Source organism: Oryza sativa, chromosome 6 (genome assembly GCF_034140825.1).
Source record: "Oryza sativa Japonica Group chromosome 6, ASM3414082v1".
In the NCBI taxonomy this organism is placed as follows: domain Eukaryota; kingdom Viridiplantae; phylum Streptophyta; class Magnoliopsida; order Poales; family Poaceae; genus Oryza; species Oryza sativa.
Genome location: NC_089040.1, coordinates 3,705,614 through 3,723,236, shown reverse-complemented (window position 1 = coordinate 3,723,236; position 17,623 = coordinate 3,705,614). Strand labels below are relative to the sequence as shown.

At 48.7% G+C, this 17,623-nt stretch overlaps 3 protein-coding genes and 1 long non-coding RNA gene across 4 annotated transcripts; 1 reads left to right on the top strand and 3 right to left on the bottom strand.

The window, feature by feature from the left end:
- Nucleotides 1–19: 19 nt before the first annotated feature.
- Nucleotides 20–3,148, bottom strand: LOC107281205 (uncharacterized). Its single transcript, XM_026026039.2, has one exon. The coding sequence runs from the start codon at nt 3,007–3,009 to the stop codon at nt 781–783; it is 2,229 nt and encodes a 742-aa protein (XP_025881824.1). The 5' UTR covers nt 3,010–3,148; the 3' UTR covers nt 20–780.
- A 1,312-nt stretch (nt 3,149–4,460) lies between these two features.
- On the bottom strand, nt 4,461–8,922 carry LOC136356837 (F-box protein At5g10340-like). Its single transcript, XM_066311315.1, has 4 exons — nt 8,361–8,922; nt 7,503–8,218; nt 4,971–5,111; nt 4,461–4,823 (listed from the first exon to the last, which is right to left on the bottom strand). Exons 1-4 carry the CDS (start codon nt 8,920–8,922, stop codon nt 4,461–4,463), a joined length of 1,782 nt encoding a protein of 593 aa, XP_066167412.1.
- A 2,417-nt stretch (nt 8,923–11,339) lies between these two features.
- Nucleotides 11,340–12,797, top strand: LOC136356858 (F-box/LRR-repeat/kelch-repeat protein At1g09650-like). The gene has a single exon (XM_066311358.1). It carries the CDS (start codon nt 11,340–11,342, stop codon nt 12,795–12,797), a length of 1,458 nt encoding a protein of 485 aa, XP_066167455.1.
- A 412-nt stretch (nt 12,798–13,209) lies between these two features.
- On the bottom strand, nt 13,210–17,366 carry LOC136356810 (uncharacterized). The gene is made up of 2 exons (XR_010741816.1): nt 16,635–17,366; nt 13,210–14,558 (listed from the first exon to the last, which is right to left on the bottom strand). It is a non-coding gene; the product is annotated as an uncharacterized lncRNA (long non-coding RNA).
- Between the last annotated feature and the right edge of the window lie 257 nt (nt 17,367–17,623).

Sequence of the window (17,623 nt, the reverse complement as noted above, 5' to 3'; positions counted from 1 at the left end):
GCGAATTCCCTGTAACTAAAACAAGAAAGACTTTTATAGGAAGAGGATGCTTGCATTGTCCGAATCGTTTTTACTTTTTGTTTTTTGATTCGGAATCTGACATCAGTTCTGCAATCAAATCGGAATCTCGCCTCTCGGAGTCGGAGCCGTACGTCCGTTAATCTTGCGTGCCCTGTCGAGTATCCTGAAACTTGCTGCGTTGGTTGAACACGTTTGGGCTGCTACGAGATGGGCCAGAACACGTCCCGCGCCAGCAACACCAACAACCAACCAATGGGTCTCCGTCGTTGCATGAAGGCCCCGCTTGACGCCGAGGAGGCGCGTCGAGCTCGCGCCCACCGCCAGCGCCAGCATCCACCACCACCGCCCGTCGCCATGGCCTTCCTCCGAGCAGGAGGAAGGATTCTGCGTCCGTGCGCCGCCGAAGCTGAACGCCAATAGCGGCCTAGATGCTCTGGAGGACGCCTGGCGGCTGGCGGCGGGCGCCTCTTCATCGTCGACTGGCTGCCACGGCCTCCGGCACCGACGCCCGCAGGTTGGCTGCCGAGGCCATTGGCCAACGCCGCCTCCGCCGCGGCGCAAGAAACCAAGAGCGCAGCGAACTGCTCCCCTCCCTCCGCTCTCCCCTCGCCGCGCCGTCTCTTCTTCTCGCCGACGGGAGCGCCAAGAAAGCAAGAGACCCGCGCCGCCTCCGCCGCTCGCCGGAGGCAATGGAGAAGTTCCACGACGGGCACCACGTGTGGCTGCGGACCTCCGCGCCGGCGAGGACGGGAGCGGCGTCTACCTGCACCAGGACCGCGCGGCGTGGACGGTGCACATACTCCACCTCGACGGCGGCGACATCCTCATGCTCCACAGCGCCGCGAACGGGCGGTACCTCCCGGCCCCCAGGACCGGGTGGTCGTGGAACAGCGTCAACCTTCGCGACCTCAACCAGCTAGGAATAGTGTGATCATAAGATCGAGAAGGTGGCAACCCGTCTGGTTCATTAAAAATGTCAGCAAATTCATCCAAAATGGACTGAATTGAACTTGGAACATTTTGAGAAGAACTAGAGCCGTCACTGGCAGTGAGCTGAACCAAGGACTCCACAGCTCCTTGATTGTGCAACAGCTGTAACTGATGAATAGAGACCAGATCACATTTATCCAATTCCGGTACCACTCCTTTAAGTTCCACTGACTTATCAAGAAGACCAAACTGAATTGTTTTGGCCTGCCAATTGATATCCATTGGACTATATTTCTCTAACCAGTCCATACCCAAGATCATATCATAATTGTCCAAAGGAAGCAGTTTGAAATCAGTAGAGAACTGATGCCCTTGAACCTCCCATTTTGCAGCCGGCAACTCAGAGGTACAAGAAAGAACAGCACCATTGGCTACCTTTACTTGAACTGGAGTAAGTAAAGATTTCACACCAGTGAGATGAGGTAAAACCACTGAACTGAGAAAACTGCAAGAGCTGCCTGAATCCACCAAAATTAACACATCAAAGCCTTGAATGGACCCTTGTAATCGCAAAGTATGTGCAGAAACCGTGCCTTGAATGGCCTGTAAAGAAATAGCCATCAAACTAGAGATAGAATCAGCATCCTGTTCACCCTCAGAAACATCAGCTGCCAAAACACTGAAGAGTTCTTGAACAGCATGTAACTGTACTGATCCTGAACACTTGTGAGTAGGAGACCATTTTTCAGCACAAACATAGCAAAGACCTTGAGCTCGTCGATAGGCCTTGAGAGCAACCAATTTATCAGAAGAATTGGCCACTTTAGGAACTTCAGCTGTTCTTTTATCATCTCCCTTGCCAGCATGCACAAATTTGGGTGGTGGTAAAGGTAAAGGGTAAGCACTTTTAATTCGAGCAGCGTGATCACCCAATTTCTTCCCATCCTTGGACACCAAAGATCCACCAGCCTCTCCCAATTCCTCCTGTAAGATAGCAAGAGCCAAAGCAGTCTCCAAATCTTGGGGAAAATGCATTAACACTGCATTTTTAATATCACTGCGTAATCCCTCCGTGAATCTATGGACACAACTCACAGTGCTCAAGGTTGGATCATAAACTAACAACTGACTCCACAAATCATCAAAACGCTCATAATACTCATTCACCGACCCTGACTGCTTGAGTTGATCAATCTGACGAACAAGCTGAAGGTGTCTATTCCTATCAAACTTCCTATCCACCGTATCACAAAAAACTCCCCAATTCCCACAAAGCAAATGAGCTCGCGAAGAACGTAACCAAGATGCAGCTCGACCAATGAAATAAATGGTAGCTACTCTAACCCATAAATCTGGATGAGTGCCATAAACCCCAAAATAATGTTCACATCTTAAACGCCAATTCTGAGGATCACTGCCATCAAATTGGGGAAAATCCAATTTCGGCAATCTGTGATTGTACCCACGCCCCACTGATCCCCCACTCTCCTCGCGACCAACAAACTCCGAAAAATTTGGATGAACACGAGGAGAAAATGGTAGAGAGTGCGTACCCTTGCCCGGAGGTGGGACGAGAGTAGTGACTACCCCCGATGCCCTCCCCCGGAACTGAGTTGAAATGCGGTGGCCATCCAGACCAATTTCGCCAGTCGAGGCTGGCATAGACGCGGTTGGCGGCGTCGGCAACAGAGGTGCGCGACGAGCAATTTCCTCCCGCTCCTCCAACGCCTGCGATACTGGCAGAGACGTGGTTGGCGACGTCGGCAACTGAGATGTGCGACGAGCAATTTCCTCCCGCTCCTCCAACGCCTGCGAGGTGTTCGACGATTTGTCAGCTTCCGCTTGATGTCGCTCCACCGCACCGACTTGATTTCTCAGCAACTCCATGTCGCGCTGCAAGCTCTGCACCGCAGCATCAACCTGAGGTCGCCAACTTGAAATGGATTTCTCCATTTTGTTCATCGTCTCCTGCACCTCGCCTTGCTTCACCGACATGGCGCCGATCGCCTCCTGAATACTGGACAGCATCTTCCCGAAGCCTTCATGCTGCTTCTCCATGGCGTCCACTTGACCTTGCAAACGCGTCTTGAATGTCGGCCGCTCCAGGATCGTGCTCTGATACCAAGATGTTACGAACCCTAGATCGAATCACAGATGAAATTGGGGATGAGAAGGAAGAACAGAACAGAACAGAGCATTTCAGAGCAGAGGAAAAAGGAAGCAGAGTTAGGAGGAGGAATGATTTCTTCAGATAGAAGTTTTGATTCAATTCCAACGCACGCCTCTAGAAGATCCTTCTAGTATTTATAGACTTCCTCAACCAGTAACCCAATCACAGCCCATATACTTTGGGTTGGTGTGGACTTCTCGTTTGGATCTTCTAGGCCCAATGATACTAGAGTTACGGGTAGTGCTCTGTATTGATGCAGTAACACTTCCGTCGTTCACCGTCGGGTGGTTCGCCGTCACGGTGGGTTCCGGGTTCCGAATTGGACACACCGAACCCCGAGCGGCGCCGCAGCCTTGCGAGGTCGGCACGTCGCAGAACGCATGTGGGCGTCGATCTGTGGCCGCTGCCGCTGTTGGGGCCTCTACTACTGCCGTTCACCGTCGCCGCGACAGGACGAGTTCGCCGCTTCTGCCGCTCCGTTCTACTCGCGCATGAGGTGTTCGTTGAAATGCTCGGGAGTCTTTCGCTTGCTGACCTTGTTGCTTTTGATGTCACAGGGAAGCACGCAACACAATCGAGCATGGCATTTGGCATCCCTCTGCTGACGTAGTCGTCGAACACGACGCTGGCCTGGTCGCCGTGGCTGGGCGCGCGCCATGGTCCGGGTGTGGCCGGCAGCAGCTAGCTCTCGTTGCTTCCGGCGAGGCGAGCATGACGTCATCGGCCATGTGGGCCCTGAGGCCCACCTGTCAACGAAGGGGACAAATCCATCAAATTGCGGCCGCCTTGGCACCGAGAGCCCCGAGCCGTAACCATCGCGACGAGCTCCTCTCCTCCCTCCGCTCTCCCCTCGTCGGTGAGCCTAGAAATCAAGAGCCCCCTGCGCCGCCTCCGCCGCTCGCCGACTGGAGCACCAATAGCCAAGCGCCCCTAACTTTTAAAACCAATGTAAATGAGTAAGAACGTCTATTTTGCACCCCTCAACGATGGAACGTGTTTTGATTTGCATCCCTCAATAACAAAATCGGGTAAACTTTTAAAACCAATGTAAATCAACCGTCTCTATAGTATTGATAGCAAATCCTTATGGGATTATCTGCCCAACCGACTGGAGGCTGTTCTTATTCTACGGGAGGTCAGTGCGCAATATAAGTGCATTGCTGGCGATTGAGGTGGGCATCAAAAGGCCCTGCGACGCCATTTTGTGTGTTCGAGCGGGCTTCTTTGGACCAACAACGCACTTCCACGCGGTGCGGATAAAGCGAGGACCACGGCGAGAGGAAGCAACTGGGGTGTGGCCAGCGGTGTAAAAGGGACTGACTGGGTGTGGGTAGGGAGACTACACTGGCGAGTATGGCACACGCAAGCTGGGGGAGCGCGGGCCGCTGGGAGTGCGAGTAGAACCACGGGAACTGTGGAAGGACAGGTGGCTGGCATGGCAGAGACGATCGGAATCCCAAGAGATAGTGTCCACGGAGGAGACACCCTCCTCAACAAGGCGAGCCTCCAAAGCGGCGTAGCGGCGAGCCAGGGAGCGGTAGGCCTCAAGGAGCAGGTCGTGCTGAGTGGCTTGAGCCTCAGAAAGCTCAATCATGCGGGTCAGCACGGGGTGCGACTCGTAGTAGGGACAAGGGTACTTAGTGTCTGTGTGGCCAAAGGGAAGGAAGGGACCATCCGGAAGGCGGACCCTGAGAGGCGGTGGCTGTAGTCATGGGCCAAACACAGAGCGCAGTCTAAGAGTGGTCCTAGTACGTGATCTGGAGAGTGGGCCTGGCCACATTGAAGTGGTGTGGGTGAAGGCCAGCCCCCTATGTACCTCCACGAGGGTAAAGGTACACAAACAGCTTACAGCAAGGAGGAACACGGTCCACAGAGTACCCCGCGTACTCGGGACACGAGAAGCCAAGGAAACGGGCAAGGTCACGGAGCTGATCGACATGGTGACCCTCACCAAAGCCGTGGGAATACTGTAACTGGCGTTCACTGCCACCTACAATTTTGAAAGAGAGAGAAACATATCAATAACTATTTTAACAATAAATTACTGAAAGAAGGAAAGCAAAAGAAGCCTTAGCTTTTCGCAAGTAGATTTTATAACTTAGTATCCTTAGGGTCATCCTAACGTTGGGTTTCGCCCTAAGGCCAAGCCCGTGCTCTGATACCATCTTTTGTCACGCCCCGAACTAGTCCCGGGCGAAACTAGCCCGAGACGCTCCAAATTAACCTGTTAACTGATACCAGTCCCAGGAAACAGTGCTGGTATCACAGGAAGACAGAATATCACAACAACAGTAGTCTATTTATCATAGAGTAAGGTTACAGTCATGTTGGGCTGCGGACAGACCCCAAGCTCACAACTGCGTTTTGAAATATAAATTTGAAAAGGATGCAAAATGCTCCAATTTTAATAGAATTCAATAAGAACCAAATGTAAAACTCGTCACGAACAATTTTCTTTAAGAATTTGAAAATTGAAAATGAAGTACTCTCAATTAGGCAAGAGAAGGAAATACAAATGGCGTGGTCTCTAATTTTGGATGAATTTTGGGAAGGTGGTAAAAATAGCTGGAAGAGAATAAATAGGATTTTAGCCCCCCCCCCCCCTCCCTAACATGTGGTAGGGATCCTTGATGTAATATTTGAGACTAAAGGAAATTGGATTTTCTGATGAAAGGAATTGGGAATAAGTTTCTTAGCACAAGAGCAATCACTCAAACATTTGTGATACTATGATTCTTGTGCCGGGGAGGAAATCAAGCCACGACAATTAGACTGGCGACTTGATCAAAATAGGAGTATGAACAAAGAATAAATGATTGAATATTTTTGGATGGAGAGGAAGTATAGATTTTTGGAGATAGGTGTAGATAGAGGTTTGATCCAGAATAAATTCCAATAAAATTAGAATTATGCTGGTTTTGCCTCAAGGTTAAAAATGGTTAATTAGAGAGACGGCCGACTGGGGAAATATTAGCCCAGTTAAACAGTAGACTTTTGAATTTTGTATGGAATAATTTGGATATACGAAATATTAGCCCAGTTAATCAGTCTCAAGCTCGACGTCGTCAGCTTCGGTGTCATCCTGTCCGAGCTCTTGTCCGGGAAGATAGCGCCACGACGGCGTTTGTCACCGACGATTAGTCCCATGCTCTGGCCGTTCAGTGGGTGGCGCGGGATCCATGGGAGTGGCCTTCCATGGAAGAGGTGTTCGTCGCTCTCGGCGGTGTACAACCTGACGACGGTGGATTGGGATCCGCAGAATTACAGCGCATCAACTTCTATGGTTCTCGGCGGGTAGCAGATCAGGCTTGAAAGCTCAATTTTTCAACGTGAAATATCAACAAGAAGCTTAATTAGTTAATATCAATGGTCTTAAAAAGTGAAGTGAAAATACTACTCCATGTTTCTCTCCCTACCATTTTAATGGAAGAAACAGCATACAGCGCCATGCACCGTAGTGCTAGGCTAGCTAGCCTATCGCGGGAGCGAGCTCCAATGCGTTAGCATCTACCCCGGCGACCCCATCTCGAGAACAAGAAGAAGCAGCGAGAAAGAAGAAAAAAGAAAGAAAAGAGAAGGAAATAAAAGAAAAGGAAGGTGGGACCTATTGCATATTTTTATTTCTAATCAGATACTAAGAGCAAGTTTAATAGTACATAGTTGCTAGTAGTATAGTCCACTACTAGCTCCAAATTATCTATAGCCAATGTAATAGCTAATTAGTTGCTTGCTATACTATTAATGCCCGGTTCCACCTGTCATACACACATTACATCTTGGAGTCCGTGCTACAGCTAGCTACAGATCTGTAGCCCGCTGCTCTTCTCTCTCTTCCTTTATATCTTTAAAATAAGTTTATAGCTGGCTTATAGCCTGCTATTGTGCCTGCTCTAATTGACACGTGGATCCCACTGTTTTTTTATAGGTGCCACATCAATTAATGTCACGTGGAACGAGGAACCAGTCAAACTAGACAGGTAGACGTCACATCAAGCCGAAACCGCTATTCTAACCTTCTTGGGGTTAATTTTGCATCGATTTTAAGAGTTGAAGGACACGCTATTTCTGGTATTCAGTTTCTCTACCTTTTTTATCGGCATCGGTGGTGTGGTTGTAGACACCGTAGGCGCCCCCTGATTGAAATTGATTGAAATTCGACTTGCTTTGAGTGAAGAATATATTTTCTTACAGGACTAGGAGTAATTAATTACAAAAGTTGAACCCAATCGTTGGTTGTCCTTATTTCCATTACATGTTGCAATGCACCGAAAAATTTGTTAGTCTTACAAAATATCGGATAAAATTGGGTTAATATATATGTGTGTAATCTGAAATGAAACTATAGCCAAACTCAATCTAATTAATTTGCTTGGACGGATACCAGGCTCTCACTGTACTGAATGGTACGGAGCTTCCAGTCCCCTGGACGGCGGTACAACTTGTGCGTTGAACAGTTGAAGTAGGTCATCTCCTCGAGCATGTCCACCACGCGTTCCACAACTCCGCGTTCCACATCGTACCGGTAAATCACGGCGCAATCCACGTTGAAAAATACGCTTCCTTGGTAATCGTGGGTAAACGGGAAGATGGTTTGAAAGGGGTGCGGTAGCACGACGGTGCAATGCAGCGACCACCGCGGCCCGCCGCCGCCTTCGTCGTCGTCGGCGGCGGCGGAAGTTGTCCAGAGCTCAACTTTACCGTCGGTGGGAGCGTGCATGTAGCACAGCTTTCCGGCAAGCTCCGTCAGGGCCCCACTAACGTCACGTATAACCTGCCGCCCCATGAACGGTGGGCTCAGGAAACTGGTAAACTCCTCGCTGCACACGTCGAAGCGTAGCATTCCAGGGGTGGTGCAGCTGCCGGTGGGCGGCGACGGTAGGGCCACGATCCAGTAGATGCCACCGAGGATGCACGGTGACGCTTTGTTCAGGGCGAGGTAGGGAGGGTCGGCGAGCGGCCTCCACGCCGGCGAGCCGAGGGACAAAACCTCGCATCCGACTGTAGTCCGTGAGGGTCTCGTTGCAGTGGCGGATGAAGTAGTGAACCACCTTCGTCTTGCCTGTAGGTTGGTCGGCGTAGAAGCATACTCTTTGGACCCTGAAGTAGTCCGGCGTACAGGCCGGCAGCTCGGCGATCTCCTTGGTTGCCGGGTTGCAAACTAACATTATAGAGGAGTTCTCCATCGAGCTCAGCAACACGAGCCCGTTGTAGTGCAGAGCCCCGCCCAACCCGATGGCACCATCGTTGATGTCCCCGTTGTCGTCGGCGTTCCCATCGACGGCGTCGTCCCCGTCAGCCGCGGCGTCCCCGTCGTCGACGGCGTCGTCCAAGTTATCGTCGTCGTCGCCGTCGTCGACGGCGTCCCAGTCGGCGACATCATCCTCGGCAGCGGTGGCGACGGGCGAGGACCATGTCATCCCAAGCGCGAAGTCCGCGGCGACGCCATGGCCCGGATAGCTAAAGAAGTCGATCGTTCCCCTCCGTTGCTCTGGCACACACCAGTCTGCCAGGATGAGCATGGACGGTGGGCGATGGCGCGCCGCCGTGGTGGAGTGGTCCAGCTGGAGGCGCACGAAGCGCGGGTCGGCGACCACGGCGCGCCACGACTTGCACACGGACCTGAACCGCAGGATGGACTTGACAGGGAGGCGGAGGAGGATTTCCTCCACAATGTCTTCCGGGATGCCAGCCGCGGCGGCGCCGGCGGGTTCGACGCACCGCCGCCGCTTGGCAACGGGCACATCACCACCATGTCCCGGCTGATTCATCATATCACGTTTTCCCGCGCTCGCACGAGCCATATCGATAGCAAGCGAATCCCCTGTAACTAAAACAAGAAAGACTTTTATGGGGAAAGATGCTTGTCCGAATCTTTTTTTACTTCTTTGTTTTTTGATTCGGAATCTGACATCAGTTCTGCAATCAAATCGGATTCTCGCCTGGCTCTCGGAGTCGGAGCCGTACGTCCGTTAATCTTGCGTGTCGAGTATCCTGAAACTTGCTGCGTCGGTTGAACACGTTTGGGCTGCTACGAGATGGGCCAGAACACAAGCTTATATAGCCACACACACCCCCACGCGGGCCATACTTGCCCATATCTAACTCCACGATCAAGAGCCCCCTGCGCCACCTCCGCCGCTCGCCGACTGAAGCACCAATAGCCAAGCGCCCCTAACTTTTAAAACCAATGTAAATGAGTAAGAATGTCTATTTTGCACCCCTCAACTATAGAACGTGTTTTGATTTGCATCCCTTAATAATAAAATCGGGCAAACTTTTAAAACCAATGTAAATCGACCGTCTCGGTAGTATTGATAACAGTTCGACTAACATAACACTTGGTGCAGTTACAATCAGGAATCAGCGAAACAACAAAAAAATATAATAGGACTCTACATGCCAATCTCTAGTCTACTCTTTCAATATTCCTTATTTCTAATTCCGAATTTCAGCTATTTTTAAATTGTATTATTATATGGATTCTACTTTTTATTTTTCTCCGATTAATGTGAGAATTTCTAGACCGTGAGAGACCAAACGTGATGGCTTCTTTTTTTATTACTTTAATAAGATAATAGATAGATTAGACAATCCTGAAGCTAGTTCAGTGATTCAGAACAATGACTTGCTAGTTGCATACATATTCATGCTCCTTTTGTTATTTTGTCTTGTTAGTAGTGTTGATGGATTAAAACCATGATCATCTCAGTCAGCTCTTTCATGTCCAAGAAAATGGGTTTTAGACTTTCAGAGAACCTTACATGCATTGTGTATATTCACTGTAAAAAAAGGTTCTGTTGTACAGTTGTATCATACATTTATACAATAGACAACACTGTTGCTGACTTACCGTTAAATCATGACACCAGTTTATGCTCATTGTCCTGGTTTCTAGATGAGTCACCCCTTTTATTTTGCTGTTCATTCTCTTCTTTCTCAAAACGGTGACCCCAGATTTTTTTTCAACTGATCTCTGAATATTGAATGGCTTGTGAGTTGTAGTATCTGTAATTAACTTGTCTTTTTTTTTTGTTCCTTTGCGAAATTCAGCTGCTCTCTGGTTGAGGTACCCCAATGTTCATGCCGCCTAGAGGAAGGCAGAACTACAGGAGCAGAACCTCTGACAATCACTTCTTCATTAATCTCTTCAGAGTTATTCGCTGATTCAGATCGAATGACAGAGAACTGGATGTCTTCATTTTTTTTGGTTGATTCAGGTTCAGAAAGGGAAACTATCAAAAACATTTTGGTTTCCGGGTTGTTAATTAGCTATGGCTAGGGGTGAAAACAGTACGGAAACATTCCGAACCTATTTTCGAAAACGGAATCTGTCGGTCGGAATTTTTTCGAAATTTTTCGGAAACGGAAACGGATTCAGAAATATTTCCTCGGAAACGGAATCGAAAATGATAAGGGCAGTTTTCGTCGGAACTCGGAATCGGTCGGAAACTTTCCGGAAATTTTCTAGGAATTTTTAGAATTTTTCTCAGAATTTCCAGAAATCACAAAATACCCTGGATTACTTTTTTAAGCACTGAATAGTGAATACCATGGTGTTTAGCGGTTATTTTTTTAAAAAAAATTGTTATGCAAATCTAAAATTATATAAGAATATTTTTTTCTACATTGGGATTTATCAACAGCATTACTAATTTATTCCATAGATTGTGTTTTGTGATGTAGTATTGATACTTAACAATTGGACTTATATGATTGTGTTTATGATGAATTGTTGACCGTTGAGACTTGAGAATCGGATTTATCAGTTTGAGGGTTTTTTTATTCCGATAAATTTTCGTTACTGTATTCACGCCGGTTCGTTTTCGCTCCGTTTTCGGTTTTGATAATATTCGATTCCGTTTTCGTATCCGGAGTTTCCGATTCCAAAACGAAAACGATAAAGATGATTTCCGTACCGTTTTCACCCCTAGCTATGGCCTATGGGCCATTATGCCCAAGTGATCTGATGCCGAAGTGCCAATGCTGGCTTGGGCCTCTCTCAGCGAAGCCTTCATTTGGGCGCAATTTATACTCGACACGCAAGATTAACGGACGTACGGCTCCGACTCCGAGAGCCAGGCGAGAATCCGATTTGATTGCAGAACTGATGCAGATTCCGAATCAAAAAACAAAAAGTAAAAACGATTCGGACAATGCAAGCATCCTCTTCCTATAAAAGTCTTTCTTGTTTTAGTTACAGGGAATTCGCTTGCTATCGATGGCTTGTGCGAGCGCGGGAAAACGTGATATGATGAATCAGCCGGGACATGGTGGTGATCTGCCCGTGGCCAAGCGGCGGCGGTGCGTCGAACCCACCGGCGCCGCGGCGGCTGGCATCCCGGAAGACGTCATCGAGCAAATCCTCCTCCGTCTCCCCGTCAAGTCCATCCTGCGGTTCAGGTCCGTGTGCAAGTCGTGGCGCTCCATGGTCGCCGAGCCGCACTTCGTTCGCCTCCAGCTGCACCACTCCACCACGGCGGCGCGCCATCACCCACCGTCCATGCTCGTCCTGGCAGACTGGTGTGTGCCAGAGCAATGGAGGGGAACGATCGACTTCTTTAGCTATCCGGGCCATGGCGTCGCCGCGGACTTCGCGCATAGGATAACATGGTCCTCGAACTCGAAGTCGACCGTCGCCGCCGCCGCAGACGGGTACGCTGCCGCCGACTGGGACGCCGTCGACGACGGGGCCGATGCCGCGGATGACGGGGCCGCCGCCGACAACTTGGACGACGCCGTCGACGACGGGGACGCCGCCGCGGACTGGGACGACGACGACGACTGGGACGACGACGTTGGCGCCATCGGCTGGGGCATGCATCTGCACTGCAACGGGCTCGTGTTGCTGCGCTCGACGATGAAGTACTCCACTCAGATGTTAGTTTGCAACCCGGCGACCAAGGAGCTTGCCGAGCTACCGGACTGTGCGCTGGACTACTTCGGGGTGCAAGCGGTAAGCTTCTACGCCGACCAATCTACGGGCAAGACGAAGGTGGTCCACTGCTTCATCCGCCACTGCGACAAGACCTACACGGACTACAGCGTCGGATGCGAGGTTTTGTCCCTCGGCTCGCCGGCGTGGAGGCCGGTCGCCGACCCACCCTACCTCATCAAGACCAAAACGTCGCCGTGCATCCTCGGCGGCATCTACTGGATCGCCGCCCTACCGTCGCCGTCCACCGGCAGCTGCACCACCCCAGGGATTGTACGCTTCGACGTGTGCAGCGAGGAGTTCGCCAGTTTCCCGTGCCCACCGTTCATGGAGCGGCAGAAGATGTCTGACGTCGCTTGTGGGGACCTGACGGAGCTGGGTGGCAAGCTGTGCTATGTGCATGCTCCCGCCGACGATAGAGTTGAGCTCTGGACAGCTTCCGCCGCCGACGGAGGGGGCAGCAGGCCACGGTGGTCGCTGCAATGCACCGTCGTGCTACCGCACTCCTTTGACACCTTCTTCCAGTTTACCTACGATTACCAAGGAGGCATATTTTTCTACGTGGATTACGCCATGATTTACCGGTACGACGTCGAACGCAGAGTTGTGGAACGAGTGGTGGACATGCTCGAGGAGATGACCTACTTCGACAGGTCAAGGCGCAAGCTGGACCGCTGTGATGGGGATTGGATGCACTATGCCATTCAGTACAGTGAGAGCTTGGTATCCATCCAAGCAAATTAATAAATTAGACTGAGCTCGAATATAGTTTCATTTCATAAACGATGAGTAAAAAAATTCCGTACATGTAAAACAAAAATTGCACCCGCGTATACTAAAATTTACATTGTAGCTGTAGTGCACTTACGTATAGATGGCCATAAGGCCCGCCCGGCACGGCCCGGCCCAGGCACGGATAGGCACGGCCCGAGAGCGATCGGGCCGGCACGGCCCGATTGGAATTTCGTGCCGTGCCGTGCCTGCCCATGGGCCGCACGTCAGGCCCAGGCACGGCCCGATTGCTACTGGGCCGTGCCGTGCCGGGCCGACACGAAGGCACGATCAGCCCATTGGGCCTGGGCTAGCCCAGGCACGGCTTAGGACCAGTGGATCAGTGGACCAGTAATTCAGTGGATTGACAAATTCAATGGATCAATGGATTGAACATGCAAAATTTAAATTTAAACATGCCTTAGTTAACAAATTCAAATTTCACAACTTACTTGACAAATTCAAATTTGAACATGCCTTAGTTAACAAATTTAAATTACACAACTTAGTTGACAAATATAAATTTGAACATGCCTTGGTTAACAAATTCAAATAACACAACTTACACAACTTAGTTGACAAATTCAAATTTGAACATGCCTTAGTTGAATTCACAGTTCTAGATTCACATATCACCTTTACAAAAATTCACAGATCACAGATCAAAGATTCACAGATCACATTGACAAAAATTCATAGATCACTTGACTAAGATCACATATCACATGGACAATTCACAGAAGAGTTTCAAAAATCACAGACTCACAGTTGTAGATTCAAAAATTTCACCAAGTCAAATTACCCAAAATCACAAATTTTCACCCAAACTTTCACCCAAAAAACTTGACTTAGATCACAGATGACATGGACAATTCACAGAAGAGTTTCAAAAATCACAGACTCACAGTTGTAGATTCAAAAATTTCACCAAGTCAAATTACCCAAAATCACAAATTTTCACCCAAACTTTCACCCAAAAAACTTGACTTAGATCACAGATGACATGGACAATTCACAGAAGAGTTTCAAAAATCACAGACTCACAGTTGTAGATTCAAAAATTTCACCAAGTCAAATTACCCAAAATCACAAATTTTCACCCAAACTTTCACCCAAAAAACTTGACTTAGATCACAGATGACATGGACAATTCACAGAAATCACAGTTCTAAGATTCAAAAGTTTCACTAAGTCAAAAATTACCCAAAATCATAAACTTTCACCCAAAAACTTGACACAAGTATTTCAATGAATAAAGTAGCTGTGTAGTGCAATGGCTGCCTCGTTAAAAACCTTTCTAGGTAAAAACTCACACCTCGTGAGAAAACCCTAGAAAGGAAAAAAGAGTGCAGCCCACAGCATTAATCAAATGTTCATAATAAAGTCCAAGTCCAATACAATCATCCAGTCCCAGTGGCAGTGGTTACTTCATCAAGAAACAAATTGTCAAAAGAGTTTATAAGCTCTAAATTCTCCATGGTATGTTGCATCTTTGCATCTGCTTGCTCCCAATCTTTGATTAGTGCCAAAGCTTGCACCATGTCAGGAGCTAGACGCCGTCGTCGCTCCTCGATGATCCTGCCAGTTAAGCTAAAAGCAGATTCCGATGATATAGTAGAAACAGGAACAGTCAAAACATCCCTAGCTAATATGGAAAGAATAGGATAGGTGTGGTTGTGCTCATGCCACCAGTTAAGGATATTGAAGTCATCATCGTATTGGTTGACAGTGTCACTGTCAAGATAGGCAAACAACTCAGATGCATTCATGTTAGCAGTAGAAGAAACAGCCTGAATCAAAGCGGTAGCAGAAGTTCTCCTAGAAAATGCACCAGCACCAAGTCCAGATCCTGCACTGGCACCAGCATCACCAAGTCCAGAACCTGGACTGGCACTAGCACCAGCATTACCAGCACCAAGTCCAGCACCAAGACTGGAACCACAAGCAGCAGCACCAAAAATTTTCCCCCAAGCTGTCTTTTTCTTACCAGAAGAAGAGCTTGGGGTTGCCCTTTGTAATCTCACAGCACCAAATTTACTTTCATACTTAGCATACATGTCAGACAATGCAGCCCTAACCTCATTTAAATATGCAGAGTAATCACCACTAATAAGTTGTCCCATAATTTGGAGAACATTGCTAAAACCCCTGATCTTGGCCCTAGGATCCAAGATAAAAGCAAATGAATACAGAAATGGAATCTCAGACCAGTATGACAAGAACTTATTTTTCATGGGAACAACAACATTTCTAAGGTTCCAATCATTCTCATAAGTATTTAGATGTCCAGCAATCTCAAGAATGTGATGCATAATTAATGGAGATGTTGGATAATAAACACCAGACAAAATAACAGTTGAATCATAAAATTGTTCAAGGAATAAAAGAACAGTTTCAGCAATTGTCCAGTGTAAATCAGTCAGTAATGGCTGACCATCAGCCATTGGATGGTGAGATGCAATAAACACTGAAAAAATGACCCTATGTGGCAAGAGATGCTTAAGCATTAGATAAGTTGCATTCCATCTAACATCCATGTCCAAACCAAATTTACGAGGACGAATACCTTTAGCAATGCAGAAGTTTTTGTATAAAGCAATGCGCTGATTAGATGCATTTATAAATGAAATAGCAGTTCTAAAATCTTGAAGCATGGGTTTGAAGATTTCTAGACCAGCCTTAACAATTAAATTGATGATATGACATGCACAACGCTGATGCAAATATAAATCACCAATATAACCAGACAGAGCAGGTTTAAGACTATCCATTGCTTTAGAATTAGCAGAGGCATTGTCCAGGGTAATAGAGAAGATCTTATTAGTCAAACCATATTCTTGAACAACAGAAAGCACACGTTCAGAAATATTTTCAGCATTGTGTGACACATCAATTAGCACCAGTCCCAAAATCCTCTTCTCTAATTGACAATTAGAATTAACAAAATGGGCAACAACACTCAAATAATCCTCCTTAGCATTACCAGACCATATATCAGATGTCAAAGCAACAGAGCTAACAGACTTCAAAGTATCAATAAGCATAGCACGTCTCTTGTCGAAGACCTTAAAAACGTCCCTACTGATAGTTTGCCTAGAGACAACACTAAATCTAGGGTTGTGAGCATTCTGAATATACTCCTCAAAAGCAGCAGATTGACCAAAAGTAAGTGGAAGATCCTCTCTAGCAATCAACCTAACCAACTCAGTTCTAGCCACATCCGGTTTATATTCCCATTGACTAACAGAACCATCAGCATTAAACCTAAGCATGGACTGAGACAAAGCACCAACATTTCTAGGTTTGCACGATTTAATATGCCTAAGCAAATGTCCAGTACCACCAGTTGAACGAGCAGACAATGTTTTATGACAGTAATTGCATTTAGCAGAAACGCGAACCTGAGCGCCATTGCGCTCTTCAAAGAGTTCTTCAAAGTCGTCCCATACCTCAGACCTGGACCTCTTGTTGCTAGCACTTGAGCCAGACGGAGCACCGTTGCCATCGGCACCGGTACCATCATCGTGTGGCTCCGGCTGCGACAGATCTCTCAGAGGTGAAGCAGTGTTGCCAAACACCTCGATGCGTTCCTCCTCCAAGTCATCTTCGTCATCACCCTGCGTCCCCATCACCCTCGCCTCGTAGTTGCATGAGGTTGGATCACCATCCATCGCAGGCACTCCGGTTCCTCAACGGTGGCTGCCGCCTGCCGCTCAGCGACCTGCAAGAACAAATGAAACAACGACGAGAGCAGAGAGTAGTTACGGATCTGATCGAATAGAGAAAATAAACTAAAAAAAAAGCTTGTACCTGCGCATCCGGAGCACCGGAGTTGCCGTTGATGATAGAGATCCACAGATCTACGAGAAGACAAGAGGAGAGACTAGATTTGGGGGGTGGATGAGTGGATCTGAGTATCTGACGAAGAGAAACGATGAGGGTTGCAAAAAAAAGTACAGAATGGAGAGGAAATCGACAATGCGACCGTCGATCCGGTGACCGGAGAGGCGGAGACGAAGAGCTCACGGTCACAGATCAGCCAAAGAGATGAAAGAAAAGGATAGAGAAGAGACGACCCTCAAGCCTCCAGCGGGAGCCCGCTGACCCTCGGTGCTAGATCCGGCGAGGCATCCATCGGAGACGCCGACGAAGAGGGATGGAGGCGTGGAGGGCTGAGGGGTCGGAGCCTGGAGGTGGAGGCGGAGCGGGCGAGCGGCGGATCGGTCGAGACTCCAGACTGATGTGGCTAGGGTTAGGGTTTGTCGGTTTGATGCGGTTTGGGGTATTTATACCCACCCGGCATAACAGGCCTCGGTCGGGCCGTGCCTGCCGTTGGACCGTGCCGGGCCGTGCCGGCCCACCGTGCCGACCTCTTTCGTGCCGGGCCGTGCCGGCCCACCGTGCCGAGGGAGCGGCCCAAGCACGGCCCGGCTGTTGGGCCGGGCCGGCACGGGCACGACCCCAGTCGGGCCGTGCCGTGCCTGGGCCGGGCCAATTTGTCGTGCCTTGGGCCGGGCCGTCGGGCCCCGGGCCTTATGGCCATCTATACACTTACGTTTTAATCGTGTGAGTGTAATGTAACTGCAGTGAAAGTTTTAAAAAAGTTAAGTATAGAATGAAAGCTGTCGTCTGCTGCTTGCTCAGTTGGTACGGCGCATGTTGTGGCATCCCTGATGGGTTCGATTCCTTGTTCTAGCGAATATTTTTTCACTCAACGGCAGATGCACGTATCTCAAAGTAAATCATGCGGTCAACAAATCGACTGATTTTTAATTTTTCGTGTGTACTTTTCAAACTGA

Coding starts and splice junctions, on each gene's coding strand:
- LOC136356837 (XM_066311315.1), bottom strand. CDS start 8,922: ATGGCTCGTGCGAGCGCGGGAAAACGTGATATGATGAATCAGCCGGGA. Junction 8,219..8,360: donor CAACGGGGACATCAACGATG/GTGCCATCGGGT, acceptor GGACTACTTCAG/GGTCCAAAGAGTATGCTTCT. Junction 5,112..7,502: donor TTCAGTACAGTGAGAGCCTG/GTATCCGTCCAA, acceptor TCAAAATTGTAG/GTGGCAGTGAACGCCAGTTA.
- LOC107281205 (XM_026026039.2), bottom strand. CDS start 3,009: ATGGAGAAGCAGCATGAAGGCTTCGGGAAGATGCTGTCCAGTATTCAG.
- LOC136356858 (XM_066311358.1), top strand. CDS start 11,340: ATGGCTTGTGCGAGCGCGGGAAAACGTGATATGATGAATCAGCCGGGA.